Source organism: Aythya marila (assembly GCF_965140915.1).
Source record: "Aythya marila genome assembly, chromosome: 3".
Lineage (NCBI taxonomy): Eukaryota > Metazoa > Chordata > Aves > Anseriformes > Anatidae > Aythya > Aythya marila.
Genome location: NC_139044.1, coordinates 11,164,822 through 11,183,228, shown reverse-complemented (window position 1 = coordinate 11,183,228; position 18,407 = coordinate 11,164,822). Strand labels below are relative to the sequence as shown.

Sequence of the window (18,407 nt, the reverse complement as noted above, 5' to 3'; positions counted from 1 at the left end):
AATAAAATAATTGGGCCCGGCCTGAAGGCATCTCAAGAAGGATCTTTAGCAGGCATCGCTGCTACAGGCAATGAAGTTTTTTCTACATGGATTCAGGTAGGGCTTTCTTCCAAAGCAATAGATTTTTTTTTATTTTTTTTTTCTGGGTTTGCCACAATCTTCAAGTCTTCCTTCAGGCCTTGGCACCATCCAGGTCTCCTGAAAAGTCACTCCCTGCACAGCTCCAAGCAGTCCTCTTGCAGAGGAGAGGTGATGCTGGGGCTCCATCAGATGCTCTCCTCCCACTGCGCCCTCACCTGCTTTGTCTTCGGTGTCTCAGTCCTCTCCTGGTGGGCTCTGCCAACAAAACCATCCATCCGGGATGCCCCTCCCAGCTCTGCATGGTTACACCTACCCCAGCTCTGCAGAAAGCAGATGGACATCGGCCACTTCTCCCGGTTTGAGTTTGCTGCAGGGTCAGGCAGAAACTGCTGCCTGCCTTTGCTGTCCCCATCGCCACTGCAGGCTGGAGCTGCTCCAGCATCAGGGACACCTCGCTCCGATGCCAGCTGTGAGTCCAAATTCCCCAGAGCTGCAGTGCAGAAGCACTGACGGAGCCCTTGCTATGACGCTGCACGCATATGCTTTGTGGTAAGGCCGTGATAACTATCAAATGCTTCTTTTCCCACTTTCCCAGCAGGGCACCGGCGTTGTTGCCATCGCCCCGTCTCCTCGTCTCTTCAGGAGCGCCCTCGAGGACCGGCTTTGCATTTGGCTGAACGAGATGTTCTTGTTTGAGGAAGTGCAGCAGGGTTTCTCCTTGTTTTTCCACCCGTCCTCACAAACCGCACCAGCCGGGTGAGGCAGGCGGCTTTTCCTCCTGCTGCTCTGAGCTGGGTGCATCCCAGAGCAGGTTGGGCGGTGTCCTCCTCCCGAGCAGACGTCTTGGGACGCCTCTTGGGTAGGGGGAGAAATTCCCACAGCGTCACAGCGTCCCAGCACCGCCCCATGCAATGCCTCTGCCTGCTCAGTGGGTGAGGGAGGACACGTGTGGCCCTCAGCCAGTCTGGTCATCGTGGTGGGTCGATTAGTTCAGGTGTGATTGCCAAAATAGTCTGTGCACGAGCACCGAGTTAATTCATGCATGCGTGCCCCATTAATTTATGCACAGGAGCTCAAATCGTTCATGCATAAGCATTGAATTAATTCGTGCGAGAATCCCCAATTAATTCGTGCATGAGGACCCAATTAGCTGATGCATGAGCGCCCAATTAATTTATGGATGAGCCCAATTGCTTCATGCATGAGGACCCAAAAGCTCAAGCATGAGCAAGAAAAGAATTCATGCATGGGCTCTGGAGGAGTTCATGCATTAGCACCCAACCTTTGCTCGTGCATGAGCACCCATTAATTCATGCACAGCGCCTGGCCAGCTCGTGCACGAGCACACGGTTAATTTACATGTGTGTTCCTATTAGATTTACCTGTGTGCACTTCATTATTTCACAGCCAAGCACCCAATCCACGTGTGAGCACCCAATTCATGCAGGTGAGGTGCACGGGGCCCCTTCACTCTGACACCTGCAGCTACGCGGTGACCCCTTTCTGCCAGACCAGGAGGTGCCCACAAAACCCACTACACCGACCCATCAGGAACGTCTGTGGGGAGCAAGGTGTCCCCAAAAGAGCAGCGGGGCGGCTGGGAGGGTGCGTTTAGCAAGGAGGGCAGCCCCAAAGTCCCACCAGTGGGCAGAAGCTTTCCCCAGTTTGATTTTAATGGGATTAAGATAGAGCCTGGGGGTGAGGAAGCCCAACCAGCTGTTTCGTAGCTCTTGGACATTTTTGCTCAGCCACCCTGCTCCTCTCAAAGCCCCGGGGGCTTTCCATAGCAAGCTGTTCCTTCGGTCTGCTCCTGGAAAATACACGTTGGTGCTGGGGAAGGCAGTAGCAGCGTTTTCCAGCTCTCAGCATGCCAATGTCGTGCTCACCAGCCCTGCCTGCGGAGCCAGGGGATGCTCTGCTCTCCAGTTCACACCCACGCACATGGGCACAGGCACAAACACTGGGGTTTTTTGTCTCTTGGATGAAAATAATTCATGTTACGGGTCACTGAAGCCAAATACTTTCCAGCACCGCCCAGTTTTTAAAGCTATTAGAACAACATCAAGACGAATCGAGTTGCCAAATAGTGTCACCACCACCTCCAATGCTCCCTGGCCCCAATCAGTCCCGTCCCAAGCGAGCTGCATCTTCTCTCAGTGCCTTAAACATAACCGAGGGCTTTTGAGCTCCTTTCTTCCCCAAGAGGCAAGAAAAAACACAGCTTTCTGGTGCGGACACTCAGGGTTTTGAGGCAAAGTTTCCAGCTCCCGAGGCTGATGTGTGCCCCTGCAGGCTCTGCTGGGAGCAGGGTCAGGATCTCGCGCTCATCCAGCATTTTTTCCCACATGTTCATGCCCGATCCTGTGACTCCTCGCCGAGATGTCTTTGACAGAGGGAGCTGAGCTAATCTCCCAACACAGGGCTGTCCCCACTCTGTGCAGATAAAATAAATATTTAGCTTTAAAGCATCTAACAGCTTTCAAAGGGCCCGGGATGGCCCGTGCATGTTTAGACTGCGCGCACAGCAAAGGGCGCGCATCCCTTTAATCATCGCCGGTCGTTTTTGGCGCTGTTATCTGCAGATCTTCGCTGTCCTCCACGCAGAGGCTGCTCCTGTTCCTCTCGGCTTTGCAGATAAGGCAGTGGAGGCACAGCCAGGGTTTGCCCCAAGCCCAGAGGATGAGCTCCTCATGGGAGGAGCACCAAATTGCAGAGCAGGACCACCACAGGAGGAACACCAAGCTCCACACACGGCCAGGACCATCACGGGAGGAGCACCATGCCCTGAGCTGTGGAGCCCAGCAACTCCTCCGTTCTAGGGGTCACCAAAGAGGAACGAGATGAGTCCTAATCTGAGAAATGAGCCATGTTTTTCTCTGGAAATCTCAGACTTTAATGAGAGCCTGACCCAGGACCTTACAGCCTTTTTATTATTATTTTGTTTAATTCCTTTTGAATTAATATATTTGCTCACTCGGTTCAAATGCATATTTCCCCTGACCCACAGCTACTTCGATGCGATGTTCTTCCAAGTCAGATTTCCCCAGGAATTTTTACTGAACACGACTGTCTCACAGCTTTGGTAACATCCAGCCCTCTGGAGCAAATAGCGCTAAACTGATGGACAATCCCTTACCTTCCTCGGATAGAGGCTGCCATGCACGGAGGATGAGGAAGGACGAGCTGGAGCCGGCCCCAGCCAGCAGAAAGAGGTACCCCAGGCTCAGCACTGGATTGCCTACCTGGTGGTGGCTCAGCCGATCCTCATTTTTCCCTGCAAGGAACCTCACGGTGTCCAGCTCCACCAGCTCCACACATCTTCCAGCTCCAGTCATCCTCCAGGTGGCTCCAACCTCCAGCCCCACGGGGAGGCAAGGAAACCGGGGGATTCAGGTTTCATCCTAGACTGGGCTAGGAGAGACATATGGGCAGTTAACAGGGCCCTGAGTTACATTTTTCAGTTAAAAAATAAATAAATAAATAAAATAAAATAAAAGAGAGAGATAAGAAACAACAACAAACTCTTTTTTTTTTTTTTTTAAAAGGCTTTGTACTCCTAATGCCACCAGCTTTCCAAGAAATTTTAAATCCAGTAAAATTCACCCAAATCCGATAATCGCTCATGAAAACAAAGGCTGGGCAGATTATTTTTGCGAAAATGTTGGCAGGCTCGGGGCTTCGTGAAACGCAGCTTTGTTGAATGATCCGCTGTGGGGAAAAACGCGCATCATTGGTATTTCTGGTTTTGGAAAACAACTGGAAACGAGGCATTTCAGAAGAAACGGCCTTTAAAAATAGCACGCTGCGAACTAGAAGGGGAAGGTTCACTCTGTTAGTTTTCAACCCTGTTTTCCCCCCAGCTAAAAGGAAAGGGGTGGGGGGGGGGGTGCTGATATTTTTAGGCTCCTGTTCGTGCCACTGATGCAAGGAAAGCTGCTTTTCCCAGAGCTGGCAGGGGCTCACTGTGGCAGGACGGCTGTGGGAACGTCTGCCTGCCCCAGCTCTGGGGAAACGAGGCTGGAAGGAGGTTTGGGGGCCAGGAGCTTAGTTGTGGGTGGCCGGGGTAGGGGCTCACCCAGCCCTAGCATTTTGGGGCCGTTGCCAGGGGATTTCTTGCAGGGAGGTCTGCACAAGATGAACGTGGCGCTGCTGCGGCTCCTCAGCAGCGCTCAGAAACAGGCCTCTGAGGAGCTCTTTGCAGCTTGTTTTGGGGTGGTGAGGGTGGGATTAGGAGCAGCAATGCTCCTGCGCAGCCCCACAAGGAGGGGCAGCTCCAGCAAGGCACAGGGGTCCCTGCAGAAGACAGGGCACAAACAAAGTAGGAGCCAGGAGCTCTGTTTTAGGTATGTGTAGGGTTTACAGAAGTGATGTGCTTGCATATTGACACAGAACACTGGCATTAGCAACTTTATTTAAAAATAAAATGCAAGAGAGGGACAAGAATTGCATAACATAGGTTGTGTTTGTTAAATGTAAAAGAGAGTCTATTTTAAGAGAATTCACCTTTGTAATAACACTGCAAGGTATTCAGTATGTGAAAGCAGCAGCAATTTGGGAAAACTTTCCCAACACCACCCAGGAAAGAGAGGCAGTGGTCTGACAATGCAATCAATTTGTCCTCAGCCTTCCTAATACCAAGTCCACAGTGGCGGAGCCATGTGACAAAGCACTCAGCTAGGATGAACTCACTCTACCTAGTCCAAAAAAAAAAAAAAAAAAAAGAGTTTAATTTTTAAATGGGCACCCTTTGAAGGAGCAGGCTTCAACTCCAATCAGGCATCATCTTGTCGTTATGTCTGAGCTCCTGCCAGAGCAGCTACAAGCTGTTCTCCAGCAGGAGGCAGGCAGCCAGCACAAGTTGTGCACTGCACAGCTCAGGGAAAAGCAACCCACTGCTCCCTCCTGACCCAGATCTCATTTGTCTTAGAGGTGGAGCAGGAGAGGCACAGATCCCCTGTTACTGCAGGTCCACAGATGGAGTCACTGCCACAGTAACAAACTTAGCTGAGAAAGTCAGGAAAAAACGAGGCAGAGGCCCAGAGACCATAATATATACTGAAAAGCGAACGTATCTTCAATTTTTAGTCATCGGAGCTACAATAACCCGAAATAGGTTGAAGAGTTGCAGTTGTGCCACCCCTCCACCCTGCTCTTGCACATCATACATTAGAATTAACACCTCAAGAGTCAGTCTCTAGATTTGCAGCATCTGTTCTCATTGTAACAAGCAGAAGCAGGAAAGGGAGGGCTGAGGCTTGCAGATGCCCAGTGCTGGATGGCCGCTGGCCAAAGTCAGTAAGGAATGAAGCCTCCCACTGCCCACCACAGCTCCCAGGGACGGTTCACCCAGAGATGCACTTTAACATAACAAAATCTCAGGGAAAGACTGTGGGCAACTGTCTGTGCAAGCCTGCCAGGCATCTCTTGACAGCCTTCATCACACTGGAAGGAGCAGAGCCCCAGCTTAGTCATCAGGAAGGTTTTCAGAGCTGCTCAGCTGCAGGACCTCTTCCTCCACTGATGCAGAGTTGAAATAAATGAAGGAGGGTGCAGATTCAAGGTGGGGCTGTGCCTAGCTGATCTGAGAGAAATGGGAGGAGAGCCAATTTGTAGACACAAGCCACAATAATTCAGAACAAAGAAAGAGGAGAAAAAAAGACAATTGATACTGGAAGGAAGGAGCAATGGATACAGGATGCCCAATTGTCTTTTCTCCCTCTGAAGTATCTGCCACAACATCACCATGTGAGAGGTCTCAGGCCACTGTGCCTGATGGATGTGGGGTTCTTGGTGCTTCCAGTGGTCTCTTACAGTGCCTCCAGATGACTAACCCCAGGCGAACAGCAAAGATAAAACAAGTCACTGCCAGCAGTGTAACTGGAAGAGAAACACAAATACATTAGCACAGGAGAGAAAGTCAGTGCTCCCTTGTCACGCCCTAGCTCCCAATACAGCAGGCATTCAGGGAAAGTGCTCAGGACAAAAACAAAGAATGCTATAGAGGAGCCAATACCCCCATCAGAAACATCCATGAGGGAGTTGCTGTGGAGCAAGGCACAGATTTCAAAGCTTCACTGCTCTCCAGTAAAGCCAGCCCAATGCTTCCCAGTCAAGGGATGTGTAAAAGGGGTAGATCTTACGGACACAGGCATAAAAATGCATTACATGAACCAAACAATCCAAGAATAGTTGAACTATATAAAGAAACATGCACTAGTTTGGGAAAAGCACATTCTTGTCCTACCAGCCAAACAAGCTGAACCACTAAGAATGAAGTTTTGCTGGTATAAAAGCAGTGGAAGCACCTCCTGCAGGAACACAGCTGTCTGCCAGAGATTACACACCTTCACATTCCTGGTGGCCATAACTATTAGGACAGGAGCCACCTGTGGCCTCGTGGCTTTAGCAGACAAGCTCTGCTAAATCCTGCTGGCTGCTTTTAGGCAAGATCTGGCTCCCAGCTGCCCACCCTGCCCTTACTACAGAAGGAGAACATGTATTGAAGTGGCTTTGATGATGGTACTGGTGCAAGTCTAGGAATTTAACCACTGGTATGTGGCACTGGGAAGGCTGTAGGGTGGCACTACACTCCCTTCTGCTGATCCTGTGGTGGGAATAGGAATCCCAAATTGCTACAGCAGGGTTGAGAGTCTGTGCGTCTCAGTCCCTTTCATGCCAGCATGAAACTACTCATGGTGGCATAGCTTTTACCAGGCTGTTGACTGTACAGGATTTATACAGCTTAAGCCCTTTTACGATGTATGACTACATCCAGCTCAGCTACAGTGGCCTGCAGCAACCAAATAATCCTGGCAAAACTTGTCAAGGCTAGCCTGGGCTCTATGTAGGAGGGGAACATGTGCAAGGCTTTGCATTGTGGAACTCAGATACAGCTTCTCCTTGGGTCAGAAATTAAAGCACTGCCCTGTATCCCAGGTGGTACAAGGCAAAATCCAGTCTCCAGCCCAGCCCTGCTCTTCTGTTGGCCTGCTGTGGGTCAGAGGGCAGGGAGCTACCAGCAGAGGACCCAAAAGCTCCCAGAACTGGCAAACGTCTGTGAAACAGCACAGGTGGACAATTGTAGGGCAAATTTAATGCACCTGGAAGTGAATTGGAGGCAACATAAAGTTTGATTCCAAGCCTAAGGGCTCATGGGCAATAATTTCAATTGCAAAGGGAAGCACCCTGCTCCACTCTTTAGTTTGTAAAGTGAAGTGCCTTCTAACAAATCTCTAGCTCTGGTTTTTATTTTTAAATTCTATTATTCAAAAGGAAAGTCTGTCTTTCTGCTCCTAATACACAGGAGAGTAGTAGAACTGTTTACTGGCCTTCTTCTTATCTTTTATAAGAACTGGAAACAGTCCAAAAAGATTCACCTATAAAAATGCCGTTGGTGGTTGGGGATGAGAGTGAGAAGTTCTTGCACGCGCTGCCAGCCAGAGCCACTATGACCACTGGGTAGATAGTGAGGTTATAACGGACGTACTTGTCAAGAAAGAAGTTTTCTTGATAAAACCTGTGAAGTAAGAAGTGACACGTGATCAAGCTATAAGTTTTATATGGTGGGGAAGGGGAGGAAATGTAAGAAAAGAATCAGACTTGGAATGTTTTGCCACAGGTCAATGTGGAGCATAGAGCAGGGTCCAAGAATCTTTCATTTACTAAAATTGATAAGATTAAATGAAAAGTTATCGATGGTAAGTTTAAGGAAAAAGTAAAACCATGTTTGATACAAATTTTCCACAACTGGAGGGTTATAAAGGAGAAGGTTAAATTCAATACACCCAAAAACTTTCTTGCTTCATTCAAAGTTGGGGCTGCGCCATGGAGAATGGGTGCTTACTGCTTGATGTAACACCCCATGGGGTGCATTACACCGAGGTGACAAAATTGCTTTTGAGGGGAGGTTTTCATTCATTGAGAGGAGAAAAAAAATAGTGAAGAAGTGAGGTATGAATTGCAGAGGCCATCATACTCAGTGTCAGTACAGGGGCAGATATTATTAGTGAATTGGGGCAGATGATCCAATCTGTTGGTGATGTTAGAGGTTGAAGGGCTCCTTCAAGCCAGGCAGGAAGCCAGGAGGTTGCTTACCATATTAGTAGGAGGAGAGTAAGGATGCTCAGAGAGGTAGTAGTTGCTATCTCGTTGGACACATTCCACTTGTAGATCAACACAACAGCAAAATTCAGCAGAGAGGCAATGGTGGTCCATGTGGCATACAGCGCCAGCCCGTTCTGGACCTGCCACACAGCAAGAAGACAAACAGGGATAAAATAGCAATTACTAGTGTCATTTCTTTCTTGTTTTGCTGAGGCTTTGGAGTCGCCAAAATACCCACAAGATCCACCCCAGTGGCAACTGCAGGATTCCCCATACGAAGCCCTGCAGCCCCAGTGGTTATGTCACACACACACCCCAAAGTACACAGTCTGCCTGGCTGCTCAGCCCTGTTGTTGCAGGCTGCCTTAAGTGGCAGAGAGAAAACAGGTTTTGAATCTCAAAAACCTCCCAGCAAGCACATTTGCTATGTGGAACCTGCCGCAGGCAATATTGAGAGCTGGAGTCACTCTGGAGCAAGGACAGGGAGCCCAGCTACTCCCAATTCCCCGTGTTACTCTTGTCTTGTGTCTCAGGAACCAAAATGCAAGGGTACACAAAACAATGCCCACTCCCAATTTGTGCCAAGAGACTTAGAAATATTTCCAGCAGGGTGGGTAGGAACCTTTACGTATGGGCTCCCAGCTTTGGAGACTCCCTCTCTGCTGACAACCCTCCTGGCTCCTTGGATGTGCTTTTTCAGCTGACCCAGTTTCTCACTGAGCAACACCAACGTCAAGCGAAGGAACCAAAGGCAGTTAAAGCACACACAGCAGCAAGGAGAAGATCTGTAGTGTGAGGGCTCCTGGGTGGGGGAGGAAGGATTTGGGGTAGCAGATCTGAGGAGGGCACAGGGAGGGATCAAGGCGTGATGGTGTACATTTATTTTATTCTTTCTGTGTGGTTTGCTGAATATATATACCCACTCTCTTCAGGGACAGCAGAAAAGTCATTTTCCACCAGAATTTGGCAAAACTCGGGAAGGTTGAAACCCTAACCCCCTTATATAATACAATTTTTACTAGTCAGATGCTGAGGACATCTCTATCAGCCACAATAACAGAAGTCACCCTTAGGAATTGTGATTCCCCCACTTCTGGGAGAAGTGCTCCTGTCCCCACCACACACAGATCTGGGCTAAAATGCTTCACTGAAAACTTCACTCTGCAGCAGCTAGAGAAGTGAGGGGGATATAACTGGCTGATTCATTCCCATCATGTCTGACCAGAAACTGAGCTACAATTAAGCCTATGTGCTCCTGCAAGTTAGAGCCAGGGCAGAGATCCCCCCTTCCCTATCTCCTGCCCTTGAGTCTTTCATTCTCAATACCTTTAGCACTACACAGAGGTGTGGGTTGTTTTTTCCTGCTTGTTTGTTTTGAGCACTTACTAACTGTGCAATTTCCTAAATGCCACCTACCAGGATCCGGATGAGCCAGAGTTCAGCTTTGTGACCCTTCACAAACCACGAGGAATGGATACTCAAGGCTCTGTGTGAGATGAAGAGAGCGGCATACGTGGTAAGAGTGAGGGCTACCAGGATCACCAGGGCTGGGAGGAGGTATCTAGGACAAAGAATACACACATACACATGGCATACAGTTCATTTTTAGTGGTGTCACAATACCTTAATTCATAGTTTTACTGTTTGGCCTTTACTGACTTTAAGCTAATCAAGCCTTTATTAAAGGTAATCACTATGTGTAGCCCTCATTTTGACACGCTGTTTTACTCTTAATGATTAAGTTATTATTTTCCTGACTGCGGCTGATTTCTTCACCTCTTGACAGTGGTGCTATTATAAGCCCTTCGTGTGAGCATGATTATGAAAACAATCCAAAGCAAGGAGCTTAACTGCATTTATGAAGGGTGTCATAGCTCTTGTCTTATCTGTGGGATAAAAAACACTGAAGAACTGCAGCTTTGAGGAGAGGCTTCAACAACAAATCCACTTCATGGACAAGATGAAAACATTGTGTAAAACCCTTAACATTTTTTTTTATGAATGCTACTTTTCACTAAAGACCTGCCATACAGTTTCATGCAGGTGTGATTAAGCATTCACACACAGGGGAAAATGGTTAAAATTAAGCACTGGGGCAGTCCCATCACGAGGGTTAGAAAACCTGTACAAAAAAAACATGACTTACTCTCGGTCCCACAGAAATAGCCATCCAACGTTGAGTCCATTATTTAGAATCCATGCCACGTAAAAAGGTATTGGCAACAAGTCTGGCTTTATGTATACACATCCAAGTTCATTCCTGTCAGGAAAAAGTGGGTATGGAAAAAGAAGAACAAGGCCTGCATTGAACAGCCAAGCACTCCTGGCCTCATTGTCCTCATGCTAACAGGAAATTCATGTTTCAGTTGGGCACTTCAGCTCAAATTAGACTATTTTACTTCCACATCCTTTTCAGAGATAAAATATAATCCCTGTGGCTTTCCCCATCAAAAGAATGCCTTGTGGTACAGAACTCCTTGCTGGTCTCTGCACCACCACTGCAGTTATCACTGATTTAGTGGGTGCTAGAGACTGACTGCTCCACAGGTGCTCCAAAGTTTATGCCATTGGTGGTGGCAGCAATGGTCATGGGGATTTTTGCCCAGTTCCTGGGGAAAAAAGGCTTACAGGATCATAGTGTGAGTGTATATTTGTGTATGTGTGTACACACATACATGGACTTGATCAATCTTAAACACTCCATTTTTCTTTCAGCATTGGCCACTGTCAACTAAGACTTCTTATATGCCATGTAAAAACAGTAAATACACAAGACTCAAACTAAGTAATCCATGGTCCCCCTTGAAAACCTATCAGGAATTACTACATAATGTTACAGATAACTCATGAGGCAGTTATTGAACTCATAGCCCCGGGAAAAGCTTCAAATCCAATTCAGTGACCCGAGAGACTTGTCAGTGTTGATTCTCTAACCTCTGCCAGAGAATAAACTCAAAGGATTAGCTTTGTCTTTCAGAAATTTTGCCCCTGTGGATTTGCAGTATCTAGTAGTGACTGAGCGGCTGCATCAGATCATGTGAATCAGCAGAAGCCAGGCATCACAGAACAGTTTAACAGAACAGTTTACTTTGTAACCTGCCCACATATTAGAGCATACACCTTCAAACTGCTTTCCAGCTTTGGATTGAGCCTAGAAGAAGCTCCAGAGCTTCAGCCTCTTAAGTCAAAAGGAATGGCAGTGATTTTACTCTGCCTTTTTACCCCAGAAAAGTGGGGTAACGGGCCAAGCCACAGCAGGGAAGAGCCACCCCCCATCATTTGTACCATGAGCGTGGAAAATACCTTCGACAGATCCCTGACAAGGCGTACAGGAGCCAGGCAAGCTGCCAGGCATAGATGACATTCCAGATGAGGAAAGTCCAGCCAGCTGGTGTGAAGTCAGTGTTGTACTTATCCGAGATGTTTCCAGGGGTTGTCCGGAACAGACCTACAGTGGTGAATGTTATTGCAGACTAATGTGTTACTACATACTGAGGATGGGGAAAGACTGTTGGTTTTCTCACCCTGCAATCTTCCTCAAGGCTTAGTCCACACCTCAATAGATCTGAGGGAGATGAGAGGATGCCCTTGTTGAAAACAAACCACGTGCTGCAATTGCCTTGCCTTTAAAAACCCATTATGGGATCACTATCCCTTGTGGGGAACCCTGAGCATCTTCTTCTTGCACAGAACCAGAAAAGCCAGTTACATGTAAGAGCCAGAGAGAAGCACAGCATCCACTTCTGACAGACTCAGCTGGATAGTGTTCAAACCAAGAACCACTGCCCTCTATAAACAGGGCCTGAACAGCTTCAGCCAGGGACACAAGTGCAATATATGTAAAAATTGCTTTTCACCCACAGCTAGATCCAGGTTCACCAGGGACAAGACTACTTTAATTTAAAAGGACTGGAAAGGGCTCAGGCACCTGTCTGTAACACCTGGAGGATGCACTAGCTGCTTCTTCCTTGCTCTGATAAGGGTGTATTTGGAGAAGGGAAATAGAGCTCACCTAAGGCACCATTATACCATAAAGTGATATGATACACAAGATCTACCTCTCTAAACAATGACTACTAAACAATGACTATTTGCTTGCATTACCTTTGAATAATCCAGTGGCATTTCCAGCATTCAGTATCACCATGACTGTGAAAGTAGCTTGAGATAAAAGCATCACAAAAATCTTCAGCTTGTATATAGAGTCCATTTTATCCTGCAACAGATTAGAAATATTGTTTGGCTATCCTAATGTATGCCTAGGTTTGTTTCACATCCCAGAGACCATTTTAGAAAAAAGAAATATTTTAAATATTCCAGTTTTAGCTGCTATTAGCTGTATTTTATTTTATTTTTGATGAATCTGTTAACCATTTTAATTGCAGAGGAAAGCTTCACAACTCAAAGATGGAAAGGAGAGGAAAGAATCCCATATGTACTTAAGAACAAGAGAGGCCTTACACTGACTAGGTGGATGTTTGAGCCAGCATCCTCTGAGAGCAGTCCAAAACAGGGCAAACAACTGATACTTCCCTGGGTTACTCACCAGACAACTCAGAGATTTCTAATAGTAGCATCTTAAACAGTCTCTCATGAGTTTAAAAAAAAAAAATCAACTCTCTAGATCCATAAATTGATCTAATGGTCTGGTGAAAAAGCTGTCTCACAGCATCCATGGCAGGCTGTTAACTCTCTCTGCCACCCCCCAAACTGTAATGGCTGGAGACCCCATACAAATTTCAGATGGAGAACAAGTGCTTACAAACACTTGGGAAGGAAGGCTGCCTTGTTTCTGGACAAATTTGAACCACAAAAGCAAAAAAACCCTTGCTAGATTTCAGAAGCCAAATAGCAATCCATGAGTACCCAGCAATTAGTCCACTGTCACCACCCATCCCTTACTGGTATAGTGTGAGGCAAATGCTATAAGGTTGCAATCTAAGTAGTTAAAAAGCAAGTGTAAAAGATGTGTCCCAGCTTATGCTATAGCACTGCTGCATTTATACCCAAGCCAGCAGGCCTAGCACTTCCTCCACTTTTGAAAAGAAATATGAAATATTAAGATCTGGCTTTGCAGCTGAATTCCTTTTAGTTCAGGATAGCTTTCCACATTTACCTCTCTAATCCCATAACTACTACAAAATAATCACTTCCTTTCATGGGGGTATTACCTCCTCCTACTGACTGCAAATACGATTTAAATGCTTTAGCATGTCTTATGAACTCCATAGACTGTAAAAATCTATATACTACATTTTTCAAGGTTTCTAAGTAGTCACTTGAGCTCTCCACATGGTCTCCACTAGTAAATCATTGTTATATCAAGAAAAAGTTCTGTTCCATCTGTAGAAGTGAGCATACATGCATCCACCCTATGGGCAATAACTATTTCCCTTCACAGCCCAGCACTTCAACTGTCGTTTCTATACAGAGACACTTCAATGTCTTCTAGGGTCAGCAGGAACAATAGCAGTTGTTCCAAGCTGCTCAGCATTTAACTAATAAATTCCAGTTCCCACTTCAGTGGATAGTTTTTACAGTTCCGGGCTTTGTTCATGGATTTAGCTACATCCAGATACATCACAAGGAAGTGGGATAGGAAACTTGTGCTAAATTTGTGCAAGCCTTTTCTTTTCAATTCCATTTAAAAGGAAAGCTATCCATTTATTTTCATGAAAATCTTGTGTAAAACTCAATTAACTAAAGATATCAAATCCTGATGAGACTTCCTGATGAGATTTGTCAGTCAATCCCCAAACAACTTGTGTCCTCAGAAATATACTGAGCCAGCAAATTCTGAAAAGAAAAATCCACAAGTACTACTAAAAATACGTTTTCTGACTCCAGAAAAAGACTGCTCTGCAGAATTCTGAAAACCAGGAAAACACGGTAGAAGAAATATCACTGTGTGCTTACCTTAGTCTTTAATTTTTTTCCTTGAATATAGATTGTTGGCCGCTCTGAGCCAGTATACGTGGCTAGATGGTCCTTTGATCTCACTTGTCTGGCCAAATCTACGTTGTCCTGACAGTCCTGTAATTGAATTCAATACCACACTTTTTTTATTAGCATATTTGGAATAGACTTGATTACCCAGCTTCAGAGAAATGCATACTTGCTTACGGAAGTCTAGGAGGAAAGCATTACTTTAAGGCCAGTCAATAGTTTCACTGCCTGTCTCTCACCTCTGGTCTCCCTCTAATTTATTGCTGGCAATGAGAGCCTGCAATATTTCCCTGCCTGCAGTAATCAGCCACAAACACCCTTTAGAAGGATCAGAAATATTACTCACAACGATCCGCACAGTTCAGAGTTTTTTGGCAGTCTTACAGCTGTAGTTCAGCTACCATCGGCGCTGACGTCTCCGCTGCTCAGGCTTATCTATAGAGATTTTAGAGAACTTTCAGCAGATTAATACTTGTGCATTATTTAAAAACAAATCACTGTAGTTAGAACTGCTCTCTGTCCGTGAGCTGCAGCCTCTGATTGGCCAAAGCCTTCAGAAAGCAAACACTTATGCAAGAGAAATATGATTACTTAACAAGGGCCTTTTATAACAGCCCGAGCAATGCACGTTCCCAACTTGCTGACAGACAAAAGCTAATGAGCGCCTGCTCTCGGGCTCTCTCCTGCTTTGTATTTCCACCCTTCTGCCACCAGGAGGGAATAAGAACACCATAGGTCAAAAATCACAGCCAAGGCAGCACTCCTGGGTGGGAGAAGGGATACTTGCAGGAGTGGCTGAAACAAAGGAAAGACAAAATAGCCTGCATTTGGGGTTTGGAAAGCTGGACATGTAGCAAGCTTTAGATCCCGGAGCTGAAAGTTGAGCTCCTGTCAGGACTTGGCACTCTGGGAACATTTTATAGCATTAAACACTGTTTAAGTATGAATAACTTTTCTAATACAGCAAGCATGTGTAGTAGTCCTGTATTTTCATACTTCACATCTATTCCTTGCAGAGCATTCCTACAAAGACTCTATTGAAAATCCCTACAACGGGCCTTGATAGTGGTCTTTTTGAGGAGTAATTCCCAGATTTCATGGACTCTGGAAACCCCTGGGAGAGCCTTTCCAATGTCAGAAACAGAAAGAAATGAAAGGTCCAAATCCTGAAGTCCTAAATGGACTTTTCCAATTTTTTTTTTTCTTAAGAGATTGGTTTCGAGTATATTCCACTTGTAAATCTGTTTGTGAATATAGAAAAGGCTCCCACTCCCACTACAAGTCAGTCCCACAGAAACAGAGCAAGCCATGTTGGTTGATCAGTCTCCACCTCCTATGGGACTGCAGTCACCTCACATCCACTTGTTCCTCAAATTTAAACTAGCATTGTCAATTGAAAAAGGTGCCTCAGCATTGAAATATCATTACTCTTGTGCAGCTACAGTATCTACCAGGCACGCAGTCTACCCATGGGCTCCCCAGTGCCAGCTAATAAGGGCAGTGAATAAACCTGGGATCAAAGGACATTCCTACCCATTAGAAGCAACACGATGGGTTTTGGAATTAATTCTGTTTGGGATCACTTGGCTTTTTAGATAGCAGAGGAAAATAAAAATAAATGCATGAAGAAGGATTTTCATTGAGCCAGATGTGGGGAAGGGCAGGGCATCCAGCCAGCACTGATGTTCCCTAACTTATCAGCATAGGTCTGAGGTCCACCCTTGGAAGGTATTCTGATGGGGAAACCAGTGGCTTAATTATGATTCGTGTCAGAATAGATTATGCCCTGCACACTGGATCAGAAAACAACATTTTTCTGTATATATGTGCACTTTCACTCCTCATATAGTCCAAACTACCCCAGCACAATTTCAGACACTCCACTTTCTTCCAGTGGACAGGTGATCAGAAGTGCTTAATACAGACAACTTTCTTACATGTGCCTGCTAAGGCACAGCTAGTCAGCCAAATCCATATTAATATAAAGCCAGGGCAACTTCCATGTGCAGAAAACAGCAACCAATCAGGAGAACCAACAAAATTTGCTGTCCCATGTAATAACCAGCAAGAACATCATACATCTATTGCATCTTAGTGACAACTGGAAGTGATGCCATCACAGCAGTGGCCTTGTGCCTAGCTTAGTGTGGCAAAAGGACAAGTTTTAGACCTGCCTTCCAGGTTTCAAAGAGTTATTCCTTCAGAAGAATTGCAACATAGGCCTTTGATAAAATATTCAGAGTTACTTAGCATACAGCTCTACAGCCATCCCCCAAAGTATGTTGTTAAAGTGCAGAGGAATGTGCTTAGTGCTTATAAGTGCATGTGATAAAACTGAACAACTCTTGCTTCACTGGGCTGCACAGCATTCCCCGAAGTGGGAATTCTCAATACAGCTCTAAGATACTCCATTGTCAAACTGAAAGGAAACCTTCATGGAAAGGCCCTACCTTTCTGGTGTATCTTCACTGGAAGACCTGTTAGATTTCCATCATCCACAGGGGTTTCAATTGATGAATCCTGTTGAGGAAGAATGATATTGCCAGATAAATGACAAAGTTACACACATTTCAGTTAAGAAATAGTTGCTCGTGTTCACATTCACAGACAAAAGGAAGCATGATACAACCAATGTATTTATAAGAAACTGTCTTTAAATACAGGTAGTCAGCAACAATTCAGAATAAAATCACTGGAACTAAACCCAGGACACGTCTATTGCTCAGTACTTTTCAATACAAACTATTCTGAAGCAGACTTAAGTTTGCAATTACTTGAATCACAACAGAGGAAAGCTGCTTCCAAGCTAACAGTTACTGTACCATCACAGCAGTTTTCCCCTGAAAAACAAAACTATACATACTCTCTTCCTATATTACTAAAAATCTTTTAAAAAAATGAACCATCTCTAAGATCCTTCATCTGTATCTTCCTGGAGAAAAAAAATAAGGAAAAAAGAGGTGCTTTTCAACAAGGAAGGGGATCTATCATGCCCATCCTTTCCCCATGCAGCACCATGGTGTATTGCACCAGTGTCAGTGCACCTCAGATGCCAGTTCACAGGGAATACTGGGACCATAGCTCAGCTGTCAGTCCCCCATGCACCTGGAAGTGGTGTAAGCATTTACAGGGTGCTGAGCTAGTCTGAGCAGACTTTGCATTTGAACTAATACCTGCTGACAAGAGAAAGATCCATTTTTAAAATGAATCCTCTCGCTAGTAGCTGAAATAAGACATTATGAGCATGGACAGCTTGAGTCCCAGTGCAGAGCACAGGAAGTAGAAGCAAAGCATTTTCTGACTAAGGGTACCACTGTGGAAACCCTGCCCTCAAAGTAAATTCATATTGCATTGTGCAGGAACTGGGACAAGTTCATTTCTGGGCAGCTCACCCACTTAATGGTACAGTATCATTAACAGGGAGCTCCAGAAAGCAAAGTACCAGAAAAAGGCAATTTAAGAGTCATTTTTCCTCACCATGGATGACTGTTGTTTGGGATAGTGATATTCATCTCTTACCTGGAGACCAGCACACCAGTCCAACAAAACTAGTGCCAAGGGAGCAGTTACATTTGATTCCAACCAAGCAACTCAAAGTTGTCTAGCCTATGAAAAGGAGAAGCTCACGCAGAAGAAGCACATGGGCAGGAAAGAGTTTGCCTGCAAAGCAGCTCTGGGCATTGATTTCCAAATGCAGATATGAGATGACATACAGGTCAGTGTCTCAGTGCCACTAGAAGATACCTCTGGGTCAAGTCAGAAAATCTCCTTCCCCCATCCCATGCCAAATCACAAGACAGCTGTCGTTGCTACCCTGAACACCTCTGCAGCAAAGCAGCAGCTCGGTAGCACTGCACTGCCAAAGCCTTTTGGCTCTATCAGCAGTGATGAGTTTAAATCCAAAATGCATTCTGTGCACTCCCTGCTCCAGTTTAATCTTTACAGCTTCTTGCTTTAAATCCAGACTTTCCTAAACTGCCACGCTGACCCCAGAGTCAGCGACCTTGTTGGAAGTCATTTTCAGGAAAAGTTCAGCAAATATTGAGAACCAAATATTCTAATCTTCCTACAACAGCTCAAGCATCCTAATCCCGCAGCGGGTTAATCTGGGTGTCTTCACTGCCAGGGATTAGCCCTTCTGTACTGCTAGAAGGGATGGGATTTGACTGGGAGCAGTAGGATGGGCACACAGCGAAGAGGATCTGTGTTAGCAATCCCCTTTGGGTATTTTAAGAAGGAAAATCATCTGCTTTTTATTGTTGCAGAACAAAACAGAT

General features: G+C 45.7%; 1 protein-coding gene across 2 annotated transcripts; it reads right to left on the bottom strand.

Annotated features, from left to right (window-relative positions):
- Window positions 1-4,525: 4,525 nt before the first annotated feature.
- On the bottom strand, window positions 4,526-14,564 carry LOC309876090 (uncharacterized protein). Of its 2 annotated transcripts, XM_082756000.1 has the most exons (10): window positions 14,477-14,564; window positions 14,101-14,217; window positions 12,289-12,400; window positions 11,488-11,632; window positions 10,331-10,444; window positions 9,601-9,745; window positions 8,176-8,324; window positions 7,458-7,597; window positions 5,824-5,958; window positions 4,526-5,662 (listed from the first exon to the last, which is right to left on the bottom strand). In XM_082756000.1, the coding sequence occupies exons 3-9, from the start codon at window positions 12,392-12,394 to the stop codon at window positions 5,837-5,839; spliced, it is 921 nt and encodes a 306-aa protein (XP_082612126.1). In that variant the 5' UTR covers window positions 12,395-12,400; window positions 14,101-14,217; window positions 14,477-14,564; the 3' UTR covers window positions 4,526-5,662; window positions 5,824-5,836. The 2 variants fall into 2 exon arrangements, with proteins under 2 accessions (XP_082612126.1, XP_082612125.1); XM_082755999.1 differs by having other exon boundaries at window positions 4,526-5,958.
- Between the last annotated feature and the right edge of the window lie 3,843 nt (window positions 14,565-18,407).